At 33.5% G+C, this 21,000-nt stretch overlaps 2 protein-coding genes across 2 annotated transcripts; both read right to left on the reverse strand.

Annotated features, from left to right (window-relative positions):
* Positions 1-5,161: 5,161 nt before the first annotated feature.
* Positions 5,162-12,286, reverse strand: LOC133815577 (uncharacterized). Its single transcript, XM_062248398.1, has 6 exons — positions 12,224-12,286; positions 6,796-6,886; positions 6,467-6,711; positions 6,062-6,382; positions 5,893-5,982; positions 5,162-5,818 (listed from the first exon to the last, which is right to left on the reverse strand). The coding sequence occupies exons 2-6, from the start codon at positions 6,884-6,886 to the stop codon at positions 5,162-5,164; spliced, it is 1,404 nt and encodes a 467-aa protein (XP_062104382.1). The 5' UTR covers positions 12,224-12,286.
* LOC133819546 (uncharacterized) lies at positions 6,992-8,482 on the reverse strand. The gene is made up of 3 exons (XM_062252820.1): positions 8,093-8,482; positions 7,918-8,008; positions 6,992-7,848 (listed from the first exon to the last, which is right to left on the reverse strand). Exons 1-3 carry the CDS (start codon positions 8,476-8,478, stop codon positions 7,531-7,533), a joined length of 795 nt encoding a protein of 264 aa, XP_062108804.1. The 5' UTR covers positions 8,479-8,482; the 3' UTR covers positions 6,992-7,530.
* Positions 12,287-21,000: the final 8,714 nt, after the last annotated feature.

Here is a 21,000-nt window from a genome sequence, read left to right on the forward strand (position 1 = left end):
GTAACCATAATGAAGGCTATAACTCTTATACTGATGGTAGCCATTTACAATGGTAGATTATCCTCCAATATAATTGCTAATTACCTGGTACTAACTTACTCAGTGTCGGCTTTCAGACATCAGTATAGGTAGCTCTTTTCCAGAATGGAGCCTGAAAAAGAAACTGGATTAAGGAATGCTCATACTAAAACGGGCATAATGATTTGATCAAATATAAATTGGAGGGTCTACAATTTTTCAAATATGATTTTTATTCCTCATAAAGTATAAGAATTATAACGATCATTTTCCAAAAATTAAAAACTATGGTCAACAAATTTCTTCCAAACAGGACAAGAGATTTACACAATCACATATGCAAGGCAAGAAAATCTATTATTGGCAATTTCAAATAAAATAAACCCCCAAGGATTTCCTGAAGGAATGATGCGTGTCGTATGTCGTATCAAATTTTAATATATTTTTATTCACTTACACCAGCTACTTCAGTATAGCGGTAAATAAGGGTTGAGCCCACGATGACTATGATCAAATTATTATTCAAAATAATAACTAAACTTAAATTAGAAAGGGGTTTTAGTTTTAATAGCTAAAAAAATAAAATGAAATAAATATCAAGGATCGAATAACTAAGGATATAGCGATATTAAAGGAATAGTCAAGAATTACTCTCCACCTTCAATAATCAATCTATCAACAATGATGAATAATATTCCCTATTCTCAATTAAACTACTAACCCCGCAGATAACACTTAACCAGTCAATTATCCCAGTTTCCTTATTATAATTAATTAAAGCTAAACACTCTTAATTAACCCTTTTTACCCAGCAATAAACCCATTAAGCATGCAATCTATTTAACCTAGTAAAAACATTACACTCTATGGAAACAGGTTAATCTAGGCAACAAATTCATTAAGCATGCAATTCATTTAACCTAAGTTCTATTTTTCATCACAATCAAAATACCTGTCACAATACTCTAATTGCTATTTATCACTCTACTTAGAATCCTAAACTATTAGGTGAATAGAAATCCTTAGATGATAGTAGAATAATGAACAACCCTAATTGGTTGGCCACTTGACAAGATCTCACAAGATTCATAACATTCAATTAGAAAAATGGAAGCAATTTAATACAAGGGAATAGAAGGAATAAAATTCATCAATGCATTCAAGATCTCATGTCTAAGGTTTTGAAATAACCCTCAACTATAAAAAAAAAAAACTACTCCATAATCATATTCATATTCATAAACATAAATATTCAATGAAAATTAAAGAGTTTTGAGAAGAAAGAAAAACTAGATTAAAGAATGTTATTGTTGATGTCTTTTCTCCTCCTCTGCTTCTCTAGCCTCTAAAATTCACAATCCAAAGTTATAATAAAAGTTAACCCTAATCCATTTTATAGCCCATCAAAAAATACATTTAAAATTTGAATTTTAAGGAAAAAATTGTCGCACGGCTGCGGCCAGTGATTCTTGGTGGCCGTGGTAACGGGATGTTTCTAGGCCATATTCGCACGAAGGCCACGACCAGGAGATCGTGGTGGCCGCGGCCAATAAATGTTGGGGGCCACGGCCACAGGCCATTTTCTGCTTGCGTGGGTTTTCTTCATAATCTTCAACTTTAAGCTCGATGCTCGGGTTTAGGGACTTCTAAAGCACTTCAAACTCGTTCCAAACTTCATTTTCTTGAGTCATATCATTGCACATTCATTCCTCACCACAAATATGCATCAAATTCATCAATAATACCTTATAAAATATTTTATGGCTTAAAAAAATCAAAAATTCGTAAAACAAAGCTAAGAACACCTAAAAATACTTGAAAGGAACATTATCTAAGTGCAAAAGGATAAAAAATATAATATCCAAAATACCCTTATCAAATTCCCCCACACTTAAACTTTGCTAGCCCCTTAGCAAAATCACTAATAAAAACTAAAAACTAAACAAATAAAACATAAGCATTGATTTTGTCGAAAGTGTTAGTTATCTCAAAGATTGATCAACCAATATGAGTTATAAGAAAAATCTGAATTTCACATTCCTCATAATTTCAACTCAATGCATAGTCACCACTTAAAACTTGATCTTATTTATAATTATGCACAATTAAATAAACCAAAACACAAACATTTGAATAATTTTATTCATGCCATAATATATTTTAAAGTCTCATACATAATAATATTTTCATGAAAAACACCCACTCCATAGACATTAACCAATTGTTCTCCACTAATGTAAACACACAATAAAAAATCATTAGGTCTTTAAAAGCTTGTGATGTAAGGCTAAGGTTAAAGGTAGATGAAAAAGGAATATTTAAGCTTAAAGCACACCATAGCCTATATTTTTTTCTTCTATTCTCTAGATCCTCCCACAAATTTCCCATACAATTCAATAAAATAAATAATCTTTCCATTTTTTTTTCTTTCCACATTACTTCCCCCACACTTATACTTTGCAATACTTTTTTTTTCATATTTCTCAGTGTAGATTTTTTTCTTCTGTTTTTTTTTTCTTCAATTCAACTCATTGGAAGAAATAGTAGATCATATACTTTCACATTATAATCCAACAAACTAATACAACTTCCCCTTCTTACAATCCATATTCAACCCACCAAATCAAACAATCATATAAAACTATGGTTTAATGGGTCACAGAAAAAGATAAAATTTTCAAGATACAAAAGTTTAGATATTGGCTTATAAAAGAAAAAAGATTAGTCATTATGGCTCAAAAATAATGGGAAACTAGAATATTAAATTTCATTGGTAAGCTTGAAAGGCTCAAACGAGCCAAAGAACATGCCTTAATCATCTTCCTAATCATGTGTACTTAGGATTTCGCCTCAAATAATAAATCAATGGTTTCTAGAGTAGTCGAGACTATATATAAGTAATAGCATGCATAAATATCTCCAAATACTAGTGAAAGGTAAATATAATTGTACACATATTATGTTTAAAAATCAAAGATCAAGCTTAAGTAACAACCACACAAGAGTTAAGCACACAATTCATGCAGAATTCATCAAGTTCCTAGACATATACTTATATCAATCAGAAGTTTTATCATTGACAGACAACTTTCAACATAACCATGCTTATAACAATCTAATTTTTTTTTTAAATGACACTATAAACAACTAAACAACACAAACACAAATAACAACTAAAAAAATGATAAATAAAAATAAAACAGACAGTTTTCCCTTCCCCTACACTTAATTTTAGCATTGTCCTTAAGGCATATACTAAATAAAATTCAATGCAAAATAAAACGATAAGGGTAAGAAAAACTCCCGTAACTTTGCTTTGTTTAATGTCGTTAGCTCGACTGAATGATGTTGTCATGATTGTCATGGTGGGTCACTTAACCGAACTTTATTCCTCTTGTATTTATAAATAGCATTCAACATATCAAACTGTATAACTTCACCATCAAATTTCATTGTAAGTACCCATACTTTCACATCCATCTTTGTACTTGTAATCAGTAGGAATGCCCTACCAAATTGAACTTGTACCAAAAAATCTTCAATTGCCCTTAGGGGATAAGTATTAGTGCGATCAGCTAATCGAATAATACCAATAGTTTCTTTTAATAACCCTAGATTTAAAGAAGCAAAAATAGAATAAGACATAACATCAATAGGTGCTCCTAAATCTATCATACAATGATCAAACTTGGTTTTACTGATGGTGTATGGATTTGTAAACATCCCAAGATCTTGACATTTGGATAGTAACTTCCTTTGGAGAATAGCAGAAACATTCTCCCCCACACTTATCTTTTTATCACCCTTCAGCTTCCTTTTATTTGTGGACAACTCCTTAGGAAGCTTAGCATATGGTGGTACTTGCTTAATGGTTGTAAGGAGCGAAATATTGCTTTTAAGGATCACCTTATTTTCCTCCTCATTCTTAAATTTTGTCAATCTGCTCGGAAAAGGAGGAATATGGACATATGATCTGACAGTTGGTTTGTGTAGCATGTTCTGTGATGATGGACCAACTAACGTGAAACTTTTGATCTTCAGTGGAGAAGATGCTTCTGGGATTGAATTGTTAACTTCTTGTGTTGGAATTAGATCAAATGTTATGTCTGGATGAGGTGGCGTGTCAAGTTGTGGACCACTTTGAAGAGTTAGGGTACCATCATTCTCTATTGGATTACTATCTAACTGTGTGGGTAATTCTCCAATACTCTCAACCTTAAGATTATTCAATGATGTAGCAAATTGTCCCATAAGTGTGTCCACACCCCCAAACTGACTTGACGAGCGCTAGAGCTTGTTTCCAATATTCGGCAGCTTGGTCGAACCAAGCCTCCGCAATTTCTGAATCTCCTTGCCGAATGCTATACTACTACTTATAGCTTCTATAGTGGCCCTTCCACTTTGGTGTAAAAATGACTTTTAGGGGCGACGCATGTCGCCCCTAATACGTATCAGGGGAGACTTGTCGCCCCTGATTAGTCGCCCGTAGAAAAATGTCCCTGAAGGGTACATTAGGGGCGACTATAGGGTCGCCCCTAAAAGTTGAAATTTCGCCACAAAAATTTGAAAATTTTGAATTATTTTTTCGATATGTCGCCCCTAATACTCAATTAGTCGCCCCTAATAATTAAGTATTAGGGGCGACACGTCGCCCCTAATACTATAATATGTCGCCCCAGCTGTTTACACGTGGTATATTATTAGGGGCGACATGTCGCCCCTAATAGTTTACTATGTCGCCCCAAATAGTGCACGTGGCATATTATCAGGGGCGACAATGTCGCCCCTAATACTACTTTATTTATAAAAAAAATTAATAAAATTAATTAATTAAATATTATTAGGGGCGACAAGTCGCCCCTAATACTATATTCTGTCGCCCCAAATTGTACACGTAGCATATTACCAGGGGCGACAATGTCGCCCCTAATACTACTCTATTTATAAAAAAATAATAAAATTAATTAAATAAAATTTTAAATAATTATTTATCGAAATATTTATTTAAAATTTAATTAATTAAAAATAAAATATTATATTAAATATTCAAATTAGTATATTAAAATAACAATTGTAAATATTCATAATACATTAAAATAACAAATATTCATAATATTAAACAATAATTAATAAAAATATAAACTTAGTATCCTAAGTCAGTTGCCTCGTCCTCCTCCCTATTGTCTTCTTGTTGTGGTTGTTGCGGTGGTTGTGATTGCTGCGGTGGCGGCATCGGCCAAGGATATTGGGGAGGTAATGTGGACGATCCAGCTCCATACATGTAGGGATACGATGGCTGGGAGGACGGTGGAATCGGACACGGATAAGGTGCTGTTCCGTACATATATGGAGGTACCATATGATAAGACGGCGCTGCCCCGTACATAGAAGGATGAGTTGGAGCTGGAGGTTGAGAAGACGAAGCCCTAGAAGTATTGTCACTATCAGGCACATGCGGCATCTGAACGTTTGGTGGACGAAATGAAGGTACAAAATATTGAGTTAAGAAATTAACTTGATCAGTCAATTTCTGTAAATTATTCTCCAGATTTTCTATATATTCTCTTGAATGATGAGGAGGAACTTGAGACTCGCTGAAGTGAGAGTGTTGGGTAGATGATGACCTTGACCCCGACCCCGACCCCTTCAATTTGCGGCCCACTCCTCGCTCATGTCCACGCCTTTGGCCTAATACTTTTTGTAGCACCTCGTCCTGATCAACTGATGACGGACTATCATTATTAGAAGCATCAGTGGATGTTTGCTGAGTTCGTAACTCAAAATCAGCCTTCAGTTTTTCCTGTTTTCAAAAAATGTTAGACACTAACATTAAATATAACTCTATTAATATTAAAAAATATAATTCAAACTTACATAATCTTGGCGAGCATCATCGTTCACGAAATCATTTTTTGATTTCTTCCAATGATAATCCTTCCATGACTCAATGAGGTCCGGGTTCGTCTAAAAAATATAACCAAAATGTTAGAGAACATATAATTTAAAATAATATAATTTTGATAATATTTTATCTTTTACTTACTTTTTCAAAACGGACGGCTGCCAGCGATTTTGTACCCTGTGTTGTAGAATACTTTTGTTTCTTCCGATTTTCCTTATTCTTTATGGAGCGCGCAATAAATTGTGGACTTGTAAATAACTGACAAATCTGCTTCCACTCCTCCTTGTTAACATCATTGGTTGGGTTATTTATAACCTTATCCCAATCCTCCAGTCCATTGTAGTATTTCTCAAAGTGTTCGTGTCTTAGTGTTTTCCTATTGCGGTATCGGTCTTTCATCTCTCGATCGATACCATTTAAACACTTTAAGAAATCCTCGCGGCCCGCTATTTGATAATAGTACTAAATTGAAAATTAAACATATTAATAATATATGTACTATATTAAAGACAAATTTTAAAAAAATATATTTAATACTATTTTTACCTGAATTATGGCAAGGACCTGATCCTTGTATTGTTGAGGCGCTAATTCCCATGAACCGTAATGTCCGGGAACTTTCGTTTTAATTTGGGTTCCCACAAGGCGGACAAAAGCAGCGTGCTCGCCCCCAACAACCTTGTACGTTCGTGGGCAAAACGTTACTTCCAGTGGTTTTCCATTTTTACGCCGCCTCTCCTCTAGATCTTTTCCAATAGCTGCGCCACGACCCTTTCTCTTAATTGGGATTCCTGTATTTTTTTTTATTAATAATACATAGAATATTAGTATATACATGATAAACATATGTGTAAATAAAATAACAAAAAAATTACCTGAGTCGCATGTAGTCGGGATCCTAGTAGGATCCGGTGGAGGATCACCGCCAGCGTCTCCACCGTGAGCTCTAGCCACATCTGCTGACATCTACTAACACGACAGTAATTTAACTTATCTATTTTAATATTTAATTATTATTTATAATTAATTTATTGAGTATTATTTCAATTGATTAGGTAATTTGAAGCATGCTATTTGGAAACGAACTTTTTATTTCTCAATATGTATAATACATTGAACACTAGATACAAAACTAAGTAGAATAGTCACTATCCTCACTAATTACATCAACATCTATCGGGCACACATCATCAGTATTATCATCACTAAGGTCGACAATTAATTCATCCTCATCTTCTGCTTCTTCTACACTGTCTGCCATATCATCTTCATTGTCATTAATAAATCCATCATCTTCTTGAACAACTAAAGAAGGTCGATGGGCCGTGTTGACTTGAGTCGCTGGTACATCAGATTGCTGAACAACCAACTCTCCGAGATCCACAGTCAAAACAAAATTCGATGAGTTGGTGTCATGTACAACATCAACATCAGCAATCATATCTGAAGCATCTGGAAAGTCCCAAACTTGCCGATGATTCACTTCTTGGACAACTTTCCAATCTCGTCCTCTAACGAGATCATCGATGTAGAATACTTGTTTTGCTTAACTAGCTAGTATGAACGGTTCATCTTTATACCATTCACCGCTAACATTGATACTAGTAATATTATTTACAGTGATGGTTTTCTTTTTTTTTCGGATCTGTATTGAACCATTTACATCGAAATAATACCACCGAATAAGAACCAGTAAAAGACAGCTGGAGTATTTCTTCAAGTTGCCCGTAATAGTTAAAACCTTCTGTTCTAGCAACACACACTCCACTGTTTTGTGTAATTCGATTCTGATCTCGATTGTATGAAACAAATCGAACTCTGTTCACTATACATGCTTGGTAGGAGTAAGCCAATAGATCTGACCCAGATGCTAAAGCTAGTAATTCATCAGCATGCTCTAATGACCCAAGTTGGTGCAAGTCATATATCTAATAATAAAGAAATATATTAGAATGAGAATGTAATTTGTAGTATGCAATTTGCTAAGTACAAGTTACCTTCTTATGAAACCATGAACGAAACTCTTTCTTATGTATCAATTTATGATTGGCAGCCATATCTCTTTGTTGCACCTCAGTTAGGTGTTCCCTGTTAATTAATTAACAATGTCAATATTGTTAATTAATGAGTACATTGAACAAAGAATAAAATGAATATTAATTATGTACTTACTCTAAATACACTTCAGTTTCTGGAGAATTATCCAATATGAACCACTCAGCTTTATTCCGAGTATTTTCATCGAGGGGCACGGGAATTCCCTTACTAAGAGGACGACATTGAGATTCAAACACTGTGAGGTGTCGATTCACATACGGTGCATCTTCGTTTCGATCAGGCTGATTAAATTTTGTTTCCACACCTTTGAAATACATTGAACAAAATGTCAAAGCCTCATCTGCAACATATCCTTCTGCTATAGATCCTTCAGGACGAGCTTTATTCCTGACATAGTTTTTTAATTTTTTCATGTATCTTTCAAAAGGATACATCCACCTCATAAATACAGGTCCTCCCAATATTGCTTCATCAGGCAAGTGCAAAACCAGATGGATCATTATGTCAAAGAAAGCTGGAGGGAAAATCTACTCCATCTTGCATAAAATAACAATCAAGTCATCCTTAGCTTTCTCCATATCAGAAACGTTCAGTGTCCTAGAGCACAATTGTTTGAAGAAATTACACAATTCAGTGATGGTAGTGGATATAGATTCTGGTAAAAACTTGCGAACACCTACTGCAAGTAATCGTTGCATTATCACATGACAATCATGGGACTTCAACCCAACAATGTTTGAGTCATTGTCTGTGACTTTTTTCTTTAGATTAGAACAAAAACCATCGGGTAACTTCACTCCTTTAAAAAATTGACAGAAATCTCGCCTCTGTTCAAAAGTGAACGCGTATGGAGCATGCGGTTTCATTAACCTTTTATTGGCATCCTCGTAAATCCATAACGATTTCCTAACCCCCATATTCTTTAAATCATGTCTTGCGTTAGTGGTGTCCTTAGATTTATCATTATCTAACAAAGTCCCAAGGATACTGTCGCACACATTCTTCTCAACATGCATCACATCTAGATTGTGTTTTAACTGATTTGAACTCCAGTAATCAAGTTCATAGAAAATACTTTTTTTCCTCCAATTACTTTCCCCTCCACCTCGCTTGCGCTTCACCCCCCAAATCTGTCATGTTTACCAGACACTTGAAGCGGTAAAGCATTGACTTGATCTAAAACTTGTTGACAAGTAAACTGTTGTGGAGGATTTCTTTTCTCAACTTTGCCATCAAATTCCTTGTCCCTTCTATACTTATGATTACTCCTCAAGAATCGCCTATGACCGACATACGATGTCTTACCAATCACTCGAATGGAAGTGGTGTCTTCATTGCACGTTGGACATGCTTTATACCCTTGCCCGCTCCAACCAGACAAGCTACTACGAGCAGGGAAATCGTTAATTGTCCATAGAAGGGCTGCACGCATCTTGAACAATTCACTCCTTGTGCCATCTCTTGTGTCGACTCCGTTAATCCACAATTGTTTTAACTCATCCACCAAGGGTCTTAGAAATACATCCATGTCTTTACCCGGTGATTTTGGCCCAGGAATAAGCAGAGTTAGCATAAAATACTCTTCCTTCATGCATAGCCAAGGGGGGAGATTGTAGTTCGTCAAAATCACAGGCCACATGCTGTAAGATAAGCTCATGTTGCCAAAAGGATTAAACCCATCAGCAGCCAAGCCTAGACGAACATTTCTAGGATCTTTTGCAAAATCAGGATGGGTGGCATCAAAGTCTTTCCATGCAGACCCGTCAACCGGATGACACATCACCCCATCTTCTATTGATCTCCCAGTATGATGCCATAACATGTCATTAGCTGTATGTCTTGAACTGTATATTCGTTTTAATCTGGGAGTCAACGGAAAGTAACGCATCACCTTGTGTGGAACCTTTTTCCCCTTCTTCTTTTCATTGACCCATCGGCTACTCCCACACACATGACATGAATCTTTGCTTGCATGCTCATTATAAAATAAGGAACAATCATATTTACACACATGGATTGATTGATATCCCAACCCTAATTTACTCAGCTTCTTTTTCGCCTCATAGTGTGTTGGGGGAATTTTATTATCTTTCGGAAATGCAAATTTTAGTAACTTCAACAATTCATCGAAAGAGTTATTTGGCCACTTCCCTCTAACTTTCAAATGCATCAACTTCGCCAAAAAGTTTAAGGATGATATCCAATCACAACCCGGATACAACTCAGCTTCAATCTTGTCGAACAACTCGTCATAATACTGTCCCATTCGACTGCCAGACGCACCATCTGCTTCCTCTGCATTTGTCGGTAAGAGGAAATCATCAACGACGTCAACCATCTCGTCTACATCTTCATTCTCCTCAACTACCTCATTGGCGACACTAGCTTCCACCTTACCGTGGTAAACCCACTTTTGATAACTCTGTTGAAAACCCTTGTCAAAGACATGAGCCTCCACTGTATCTATAGTTTGTAGTTTAACATTCAGGCACCTCACACACGGGCATAAAATTCTCCCATCGCAGTCTACGTGTTCTTTTGCCATTCTCAAGAAGGCTTGGAGACCGTTCCAATAAGCATCACAGTTACGCTTCCTTAATGACGTCCAACTCTTATCGATCGGCATCTACGATACAAGAATAAACAATAATTAAAACTTATTGACTATGTGTGTGTGTGCCCTAATCCACCTTTTCACTCCACTTCTATAAGGGTAAAGAACCTATCCCATTCAGATTTGTAGTATACATATAATTTAATCTACACTCTTAAAATTGTTTCGTTTATGTAAAAATTTCGACAGCACCTCCCTGTAGTTCTCATAAGTGGGTAGACTAAAATTAAGTTTGCCCACTTACGAGAACAAATAAGGAGACACATATTGAAATCTCTATTAACGAAATAATAAAATGAGTACTAGATCAAATTATAGGTACACAACAAATCCAAACTATCCATGCGGACACATACCGTCCTGGATAATTCAGAGAAGCATATTTAAGAGTTCTTACTGACTCAGCTTCACCGAACGGGTCTAAGGCTTTTCGTGATTGAAAATAATTAATAAAACATTATCACTAAGTGATAATATATAAAACGTCTATCCAATCTTTGGTGATCAAATTTTATCACCAAAGAAAAGCAACAAAAAAAGAAATATTTTTTAACACTAGATGTTTTATGATGTCTTATAAAATCTTATGATATTAAATTATAATTTTGTAATTATAATCTTATGATGTCTTATAATGTTTTATTAAATCTTATGTTTTACTATTAAATAAAATTATAATTTTTTAATTCATTTATCTAAAATTTTAATTTATTTTGAAATTATTTATCTAAATTTTTAATTACTAAATTTGTTAATATTAAATTAAATTAAAATTTTGTAATTTATTTTGAAATTATTTATCTAACTGTTAAATTATTTTTAAATTATTTATCTAATTATTTAATTTATTTTTAAATTACTAAATTTGTTACTATTAAATAAAATTATAATTTTTTAATTCATTTATCTAAAATTTTAATTTATTTTGAAATTATTTATCTAATTTTTTAATTACTAAATTTGTTAATATTAAATTAAATTAAAATTTTGTAATTTATTTTGAAATTATTTATCTAACTGTTAAATTATTTATCTAATTATTTAATTTATTTTTAAATTACTAAATTTGTTACTATTAAATAAAATTATAATTTTTTAATTCATTTATCTAAAATTTTAATTTATTTTGAAATTATTTATCTAATTTTTAATTGCTAAATTTGTTAATATTAAATTAAATTAAAATTTTGTAATTTATTTTGAAATTATTTATCTGACTTTTAATTTATTTTTAAATTACTAAATTTGTTAATATTAAATTATAATTTTTCACTTTATTTTTAAATTATTAATATTAAATTAAATTATTTATCTAATGTTTTAATTTATTTTGTTAATTCTAAGTATTCAATGTTTTATTTATTATATTATTATTTATTTAGTACTCTAACTCTACCAAAATTTCAGCAGCATAACATTTCTATTATAACATATCCCAAAAATTTAAAACCCTACAAAAAACACTCAGAAAATTCCCAGAACATTCACAATATACATATTATTAATCAAATTTAAATACTAAAACATGCTACAATTTTATACACATATATAAATATATCACTAAACACATCTTACTTTGTACACACATTCACATATTAATTAAAATAATAACATAATTAAAAAATAAATACCTTGATGCCACAAAATTATCAATACTCTAGTGACCAAATTTCCAATAGATACTCCTTCAATTTCTACACAAAATCAACCCAAAAAATTAAATTTAAACAAACATAAACCTTGACGGAGTAAAAGTACAAAATTAAACTAATAGACATCTGTAATTTATGCTCAGTATAAAATACACAAAACCTTGATTGAGTATATATATATATATATTTATATATAAATATACAATTATAAGCCAACAGATAATTGAAAAATAATGAAAAGGAACACAACAGATTTGTTTCACTATCAATGGCACAAGTTACAATCACTAATAATTGTCGGTACACCAACATTCCTCTGTTATAAGTTTTCGTATCAACACTTCAAAGGTAGAGTAATCTTTGAAGTCCCTTAGCAAATAAAACCCCTTCTCACCTTGACCTCTCTTCTCTCTCACCTTACAACTCAGCAACTGTCAATACATGTGTTACAGAAAAATACTTTCTAAAAAAAGTTAGTGCACATTTTAGTAAGTATTAGTATATATATATATATATATATATATATATATAAAGAACCTAAATAACTAATATAATGGTCTTGGAATCTTGAGTGATCCACTACGTGACTTGTGTTTGTGCCATCTAATTGGTTTATATGAGGTCTAACTCAACAACAAATTCCACTTAACAATTCATATAAACTAGAAGAAGAAGAAAAGCTTCTCAAAGATCCCTGCTCAAACTTTACTCTACAATCATCCTTTTTCAATCGATACGTAGTAATTTCAGGATGTTGAAACTTACTAAGTGTTAGAACTTTGGTTCCCATATCAGCTGGATTCTCTTTACTTGGAATTTTCTCTATTTTGATTCAATTGCTAAAGCTCACAAAAGTAATATGGGAATACTACTAAACCATATTAAAGCAATTGAAGGAATATATTTTGATTCAAGGACTTTTAGAAGAGCTTTAGCAATGTATATACTTTACTCTATTTTGATTCACTATCAATGGAAGGAATTGGTTTTACCTCAGGTTCATTTTTCAATGATATATCACAAAAGGCAATCAACAGAAAAGACCAATAAAAGAATCAGACCCTTCAACAAAGCTACAAAAACTCACTACTAGACATCTGTAATTTATGCTCAGTATAAAATTCACAAAACCTTGACTGAGTAAAAGTATCAAATGCTAAAACAAGAAAAATTCCAAAATTAGGAATAGCTAAAATTAAGGCATATTTGAATTTTTCAACTCAATAGTCCAGCAAAATAAATCAGAGATAAATGCAAATATCAAAGGCCCTTTAGTATATTTAGCAAGTCTCAACAAATAATCCAGACCCATTCTCTGACAGACTAGACAAACGCAAAGGAAGGCAGCGATGAACTTTCCTTCTTCAATATGCATATAGCCGATGATTCAAAAAATTCTTAGAACAGAATATGTACACGGTAGCTCAAATATCTAAAGACTTGAAGACTAGATTAAAAGGGGAAGAATAAAAAAGACCTTCAAGCTGAATGATTGAAATACCAGACCCCAAACCGAAAGAAGCATAAAACCCAGAAAAATCATTCCTTGACTTTCCCTCAATTCTCTCAGCAGCCAAACAGAAGACAATCAATCTTCCAAATAAACAAATATATACATATATATATAAGAAAATAAAGAAAACAAACCAAAAAAATGATCACAGAGAAAGCTCAAATGTTTATAATAGCTAGAGAAACCAAAACCGTTACTTGCATTTCCATGTGTATTCTTTTCCTCTCTTCTCAAAACCAAAACCTCAAAACTCATAACTCAAACAAAAACTTGGGTGGGTTTCGGGTTACCTGTGTTTCGGCAGAGAGAGCAACTCGTAGCCAAGAGGGTGTCGTCGACCGTTTGGAGAGAGAGCCGAGAGGGAGTCGCAGACCGTCGGCGTTAGGGAGAGAGACCCGAGAGTGAGCAGACCTGTCGGTGATCGAAGGTGAAGCTGAGAATGGCCAAGATCGTCAAAGTACGAGGCTGGCAACCTGAGAACGCCGACTGTTGTCGAAGTTGATGGCTGGCGAACTGAGAACGCCTACTAAGAACCCCAAGATCGTCGGAGTCGGAGGCTGGCGGACTGGAGACGATGCAGAGAGCGGAGAGAAGCTGGGGAAATAATCTCCTCTTCGATTTTGGAACGAAGATGCAGAGATCTCAAACTGAAAAATGCAAAAAACGAAACGAGGAGAGTGGAGGAGATTAACGATTTAGGGTTTTATTTCTTTTTTATTAAATACTGAAATATAATAATAACAATGAAATGGAAAAAATATCCCTACAACCATTTTCCATTTATTTTATATTACGGTGCATCACTCGGTCGCAAGTAAATCGCGTATACCTTTCGGGGGCCGATAGAATTAATTACTGAAAGGGGTAAATAGAGTCAAGGCATACTCTAATAATTTTCTCTAACCATGGGGAAGTTGGATAAACACGATAGAATTAATTTATTTTTTACTCTTTGATAAAGAATGAATTCCATACCAAAGAGTGAAGGACAAACTGTAGTGGGCAAAATCAGTGACCTTAATAAAAAAGAATCCAACAAGCAATCACTCAGCCCAATGAGCTAGCCTAAATAGCCAACAAGGCCCAAACTCATGTAAGTGGGCTCGCGTATACAATGTATCATCCAAACGCCCAAAACAATACCCGAACATGAACCTGGATACGCTCAGTCAGTCAGGGACCTTGAAACAGTCAAGGCTCCCACCACATTCGCCAAGAATATTTCGGAAAGAAACCACTTGGAGCGAGTACAACTTTTTCTTAGTTCAAGAGTAGTAGCTGGTTACGATTTTGAAACCAAAAGAAAAAAGTTTTCCCAAACTTGTAACCTGTTACCAGTTTTAAAACTTGTAACCTGCTACAAGTTTTAAACTTGAAAAGGTTGTAACCGGTTATAATTTATCTCATTGCTGGTTACCTGAATAAAATTTTGAAAAAAAGGACAATTTCATATTCAAATTCTCAACTAATAAATTAATTGTTGGTCTCAATTTTTTTAATAGAATTGTAGATCGACTAATATTGATCTTGAGTAGCATAAAATCAATCGAAATTGTGAATGAAAGTTTACAATATGTGGGAATGTGGAAAATTTTGAAACTTAATTGCCAACAAATAAGAGTATAAATCCTGTAAATTTTTTGGTAGAAAAAGATAGTGATCGAGGTAGAATGACATATGAAATTATATTATTACATTAATTATCTCTTTAATTAAAATTTTAAGATTATGGAGTAGTTTTCTTTATAGTTAAGGGTTATTTCAAAACCCTAGACATGATATCTTGAATGCATTGATGAATTTTTTTTTTTTTATTCCCTTATATTAAATTGCTTCTATCTTTCTATTTGAATGTCATGGATCTTGTAAAATCTTGTTTAGATGGCCACTAATTAAGGTTTTGCATTGTTCTACTATCATCTTAGGATTTCTATTCACCTAATAGTTTAGGATTCTAAGTAAAGTGATAAATTGCAATTAAGGTATTGTGACGGGTATTCTAATTGTGATGAGAAATAGAACCTAGGTTAAATGAATTGCATACTTAATGAATTTGTTGCCTAGATTAACCTGTTTCAACAAAGTGTAATGCTTTTACTAGGTTAAATAGATTGCATGTTTAATGACCAGGTACCATGACGCCTGATTCATTTTATTCATATCAGATTTTTTTTAGACCTAGGTGTAACCAGTTACAATAGCGATTAATTTAGATTCTTTTGTTTAGATTTGATTTTGTTTTCACACCTGACTAAGCAACCAGGTACCATAGCAATTGGTTATTTTTTTTAGATTTGATTTTTTTTTCTTAAGTTTTTTTTTTCGAATTATAAATAATATTATATTTTAAAAAAAATACAATATAAGGTAATTAATAAATAATAATTAGTATACTTAAAAAAAACATATCAAGAAAATAGCATGGTAGGTCCGTTTATAAAACCGACCTACTAAGTACCTACTAAGTTGCATAATAGGTCGGTTCTATCATTGATGATTTCTTGTCATAACATAAATTTTTTATGACTATATGTCGTTTTTAATCTTAACAAATAATTATTTGTGACTGAAAGTATTATACAGTAACAATTTGTCCTTGAGCAAAAATATATTTAGTCACAATAAATTATTATTTTTGTTGCTAATACTTTTAGCTACGGACTTTTAAATATATTTTTAGTCACAAATTTTATTGTAATCATGGAAACAATATTATTTATAGTTAAATCTTGGATCTGAATTTTTTTCTTCCAAAATATGTAAGATCCTATCACAATTACTTTATTACAACGATAAAAGTAGTAATTAGTTACAACTTTTTCTTAGTTCAAGAGTAGTAGCTGGTTACGATTTTGAAACCAAAAGAAAAAAGTTTTCCCAAACTTGTAACCTGTTACCAGTTTTAAACTTGTAACTGTTACCAGTTTTAAACTTGTAACTGTTACCAGTTTTAAACTTGTAACCTGTTACAAGTTTTAAACTTGAAAAAGTTGTAACCGGTTATAATTTATCTCATTGCTGGTTACCTGAATAAAATTTTGAAAAAAAGGACAATTTCATATTCAAATTCTCAACTCATAAATCAATTGTTGGTCTCAATTTTTTTAATAGAATTGTAGATCGACTAATATTGATCTTGAGTAGCATAAAATCAATCGAAATTGTGAATGAAAGTTTACAATATGTGGGAATGTGAAAAAATTTGAAACTTAATTGCCAACAAATAAGAGTATAAATCCTGTAAATATTTTGGTAGAAAAAGATAGTGATCGAGGTAGAATGACATATGAAATTATATTATTACATTAATTATCTCTTTAATTAAAATTTTAAGATGGCATATATGTAAGTTTCACTATAAATAATATTGTTTCCATAATTACAATAAAAATTGTGACTAAAAATATATTTAAAAGTCCGTAGCTAAAAGTATTAGCAGCAAAAATAATAATTTATTGTGACTACATATATTTTTGCTCAAGGACAAATTGTTACTGTATAATACTTTCAGTCACAAATAATTATTTGTTAAGATTAAAAACGACATATAGTCACAAAAAATTTATGTTATGACAAGAAATCATCAATGATAATTTATGTTATGCATGGCAGGTCGGTTCCTTAAAAACCGACCTGCCATGCTTCTCTTTGACTAACATGATAGTTCGGTTCCTTGAATACCGACTTATGAACATATATTAAGTCGGTTTCTGCAGAACTGACCTACCATGATCGATGCCTGATGTCTAGATTGTAGTAGTGATTGGTCGCGGCCAACATGATCTCCTGGCCGCGACCTCCGCGCGAACATGACCCAGAATATGACCCGTGGCCGCGCGACAAATTTTTCTTTAAAATTTAAATTTTAAATGTAATTATTGGGGGCTATAAAAGGGATTATGGTTAACTTTTATCATAACTTTGGATTGCGATTTTTAGAGGCTAGAGCAGCAGAGGAGGAGGAAAAAACATCATCATCTATATTCTTCAATCTAGTTTTTCATTCTTCTCAAAACACTTTTATTTTCATTGAATATTTATGTTTATGAATATGAAATATGATTATGGAATAGTTTTCTTTATAGTTAAGGATTATTTCAAAACCCTAGACATGATATCTTGAATGCATTGATGAATTTTATTTTTTTTATTCCCTTATATTAAATTGCTTCTATTTTTCTATTTGAATGTCATGGATCTTGTAAAATCTTGTTTAGATGGCCACTAATTAAGGTTTTGCATTATTCTACTATCATCTTAGGATTTCTATTCACCTAATAGTTTAGGATTCTAAGTAAAGTGATAAATTGCAATTAAGGTATTGTGACGGGTATTCAAATTGTGATGAGAAATAGAACCTAGGTTAAATGAATTGCATGCTTAATGAATTTGTTGCCTAGATTAACCTGTTTCCACAAAGTGTAATGAGTTTATTGCTGGGTAAAAAGGGTTAATTAAGAGCACTTAGCTTTAATTAATTATATTAGGCAAATTGTGATAATTGACTGCTTAAGTGTTATCTGCGGGGTTAATAGTTTAATTGGGAATAGAGAATATTATTCATCATTGTTGATAGATTGATTGTTGAAGGTGGAGAGTAATTCTTGACTATTTCTTTAATATCGTTATATCCTTAGTTATTCAATCATTGATATTTATTTCATTTTATGTTTTTAGCTATTAAAACTAAAACCCCTTTTTAATTTTAATATAGTATTAGCATTGGTCTAGAATTAACTGTTGGCGTTGGGGTCAATAGCGACACATTTTAACTGTCGGCATTGGTCTCGAATTAACTGTCGGCGTTGGGGTCAATAGCGACAGTCAAAAGCAACGGTGACAGTTATTAGCTGTCGGCGTTGGTCTCTATGCCTACAGTTTTTAACTGTCGGCGTAGAGTCACACTAAGCAACTACGACAGTCAACAAAGTTGACTGTCATGGTTGGGTGTCGGGAAAGCCCAGTTTGTAGTAGTGAGTGAGAGTGAGGGTGCGGGGAAGGTGGCGGTGCGGCTACAATCAGCTGGCTGAGATCGAGAGTGAGGGTGAGGGTGCAGCGACGATGGCGGTGAGGCTGAGATCGAGAGTGAGGGTGCAGCGGCGGTGAGGCTGAGATCGAGAGTGATAGTGAGGGTGAGGGTGCAGCGGCGACGGTGGCGATGAGGCTGAGATCGAGAGTGGGGGTGAGGGTGCAGCGGCGGTGCGGCGGCTGAGATCGAGAGTGAGAGTGAGGGTGAGGTATGCGACAATAAATAAATCGAAACTATAAGGCAAAGAGGAAAATGAGGGTCTATGGCTGTGTAATTAGGTTTTATGCAGTGGAGGAGAATGATAAAATGTATCAGGGGCGATATTCTATAATAATTTTAACAAGTGGCAAAAATTTTAAAATATCAGGGGCGACTGAGATCAATATCAGGGGCGACTAATGATGTGTCGCCCCTGATTCTAGAGTATTAGGGGCGACATATAGTCGCCCCTAATAATTTTCACAATTTCAAAATATCAGGGGCGACTCATACCAATATCAGGGGCGACTAATGATGTGTCGCCCCTAATAATTTTCGCAATTGGCAAAAATTTCAAAATATCAGGGGCGACTCAGACCAATATCAGGGGCAACTAATGATGTGTCGCCCCTAATATTCTAGAATCAGGGGCGACATGTAGTCGCCCCTAATAATTTTCACAAGTAGCAAAAATTTCAAAACAGTAGGGGCGACTCTTACCAATATCAGGGGCGACTAATGATGTGTCGCCCCTAATATTCTAGAATCAGGGGCGACATATAGTCGCCCCTAATAATTTTTACATGTAACAAAAATTTCAAAACATCAGGGGTGACTCTTACCAATATCAGGGGCGACTAATGATGTGTCGCCCCTGATTCTTGAATATTAGGGGCGACATATAGTCGCCCCTAATAATATTCACAAATCTCAAAACATCAGGGGCGACTCATACCAATATCAGGGGCGACTAATGATGTGTCGCCCCTGATGCTATAATATTAGGGGCGACGTGTCGCCCCTAATAATTTTCACAAATGGCGAAAATCTCTCAACATCAGGGGCGACTTATACCAATATCAGGGGCGACTAATGATGTGTCGCCCCTGATTTTTAGAATATGAGGGGCGACATATAGTCGCCCCTAATAGAGTCGCCTCTAAAACCAATTTTTCTTGTAGTGCATAGTACTCTCCAAAGTCTTGAGGGACGCTTCTGTACTCTGAAGAAAAACTTAGGTATGCATAGTTGAAGCCACCAAGGTTTTTAGCATATCTGAAATTGATGGTTCCTGATCTTGTGACATTCCTGTAGGAGGTTGTTGAGGAAAAGGCCCATAAGCTTGCTCTGACATCTGTTGAAGTGGGAGATTGCTAGAATTCAATGCATTGATGAGATCTAAATATTGTAGCGTGAACTCATTATATGCTGATTGAGATTAGTAATTTGGCTCAACATATTGATTTCCACCATAGAAAGTATTAGAATACTCCTCCCATTGTGAACTGTAATTGCTAGAATAGGAGTCATATCTATTCATTTGAGGATCATAACAATGTTGATAGTGTTAGGAAAACTTATACAAGATCTTTATTTATTTTCATGTAAATCTAATATTAAACAAATTAATATGAGATAACCTAAAACATGTTTCTAAAATTGAATTCAAAGAGAAACAACGATAGGAATACTTACAGTATACGCAGTGGAATGAATGAGTCATTCCTTCAGTTTCTCTAACCTTTGTATCCTTCTGTCGCAGAGTATTATCAAGAAACTGAACCGATCTTCTATTTTCTTCACAGTCTTCCAAAGTATCCTTAGAATCACCTAGACTGGAGTGGAAAATTCTCAACACATGAGATAGACACAGAGAGAAGAAGAGAAAATAACAAAGAGGCTTAGAAAAGGACTTGTGTTTAGAGAGAATCTAAAACCTATCAGAAAATCTGACTTCTGAACTTATGTTTTGACTTCTCTCCAAGAACTCATTTTATAGACTCAATTAGGCCATTTAATTTAATTAAAAATCAATAAAATAATAGCCAATTTGAAGCTCTAGGTCGAAATTATCATGGGCTTTAGGCCCATGAAATTTCCCATTTGATTATAAGCCCATTGAACTTAAAATCAAGGCATGTATTATTTTCTATTGATTTAATTAAATAAATAATTATTTAAATCCTTTATCAAATTAATTATTTATAATTTGAACCTTAATTTAAACTTATTTAT

The sequence above is a fragment of the Humulus lupulus genome, chromosome 2 (genome assembly GCF_963169125.1).
Source record: "Humulus lupulus chromosome 2, drHumLupu1.1, whole genome shotgun sequence".
In the NCBI taxonomy this organism is placed as follows: Eukaryota; Viridiplantae; Streptophyta; class Magnoliopsida; order Rosales; family Cannabaceae; genus Humulus; species Humulus lupulus.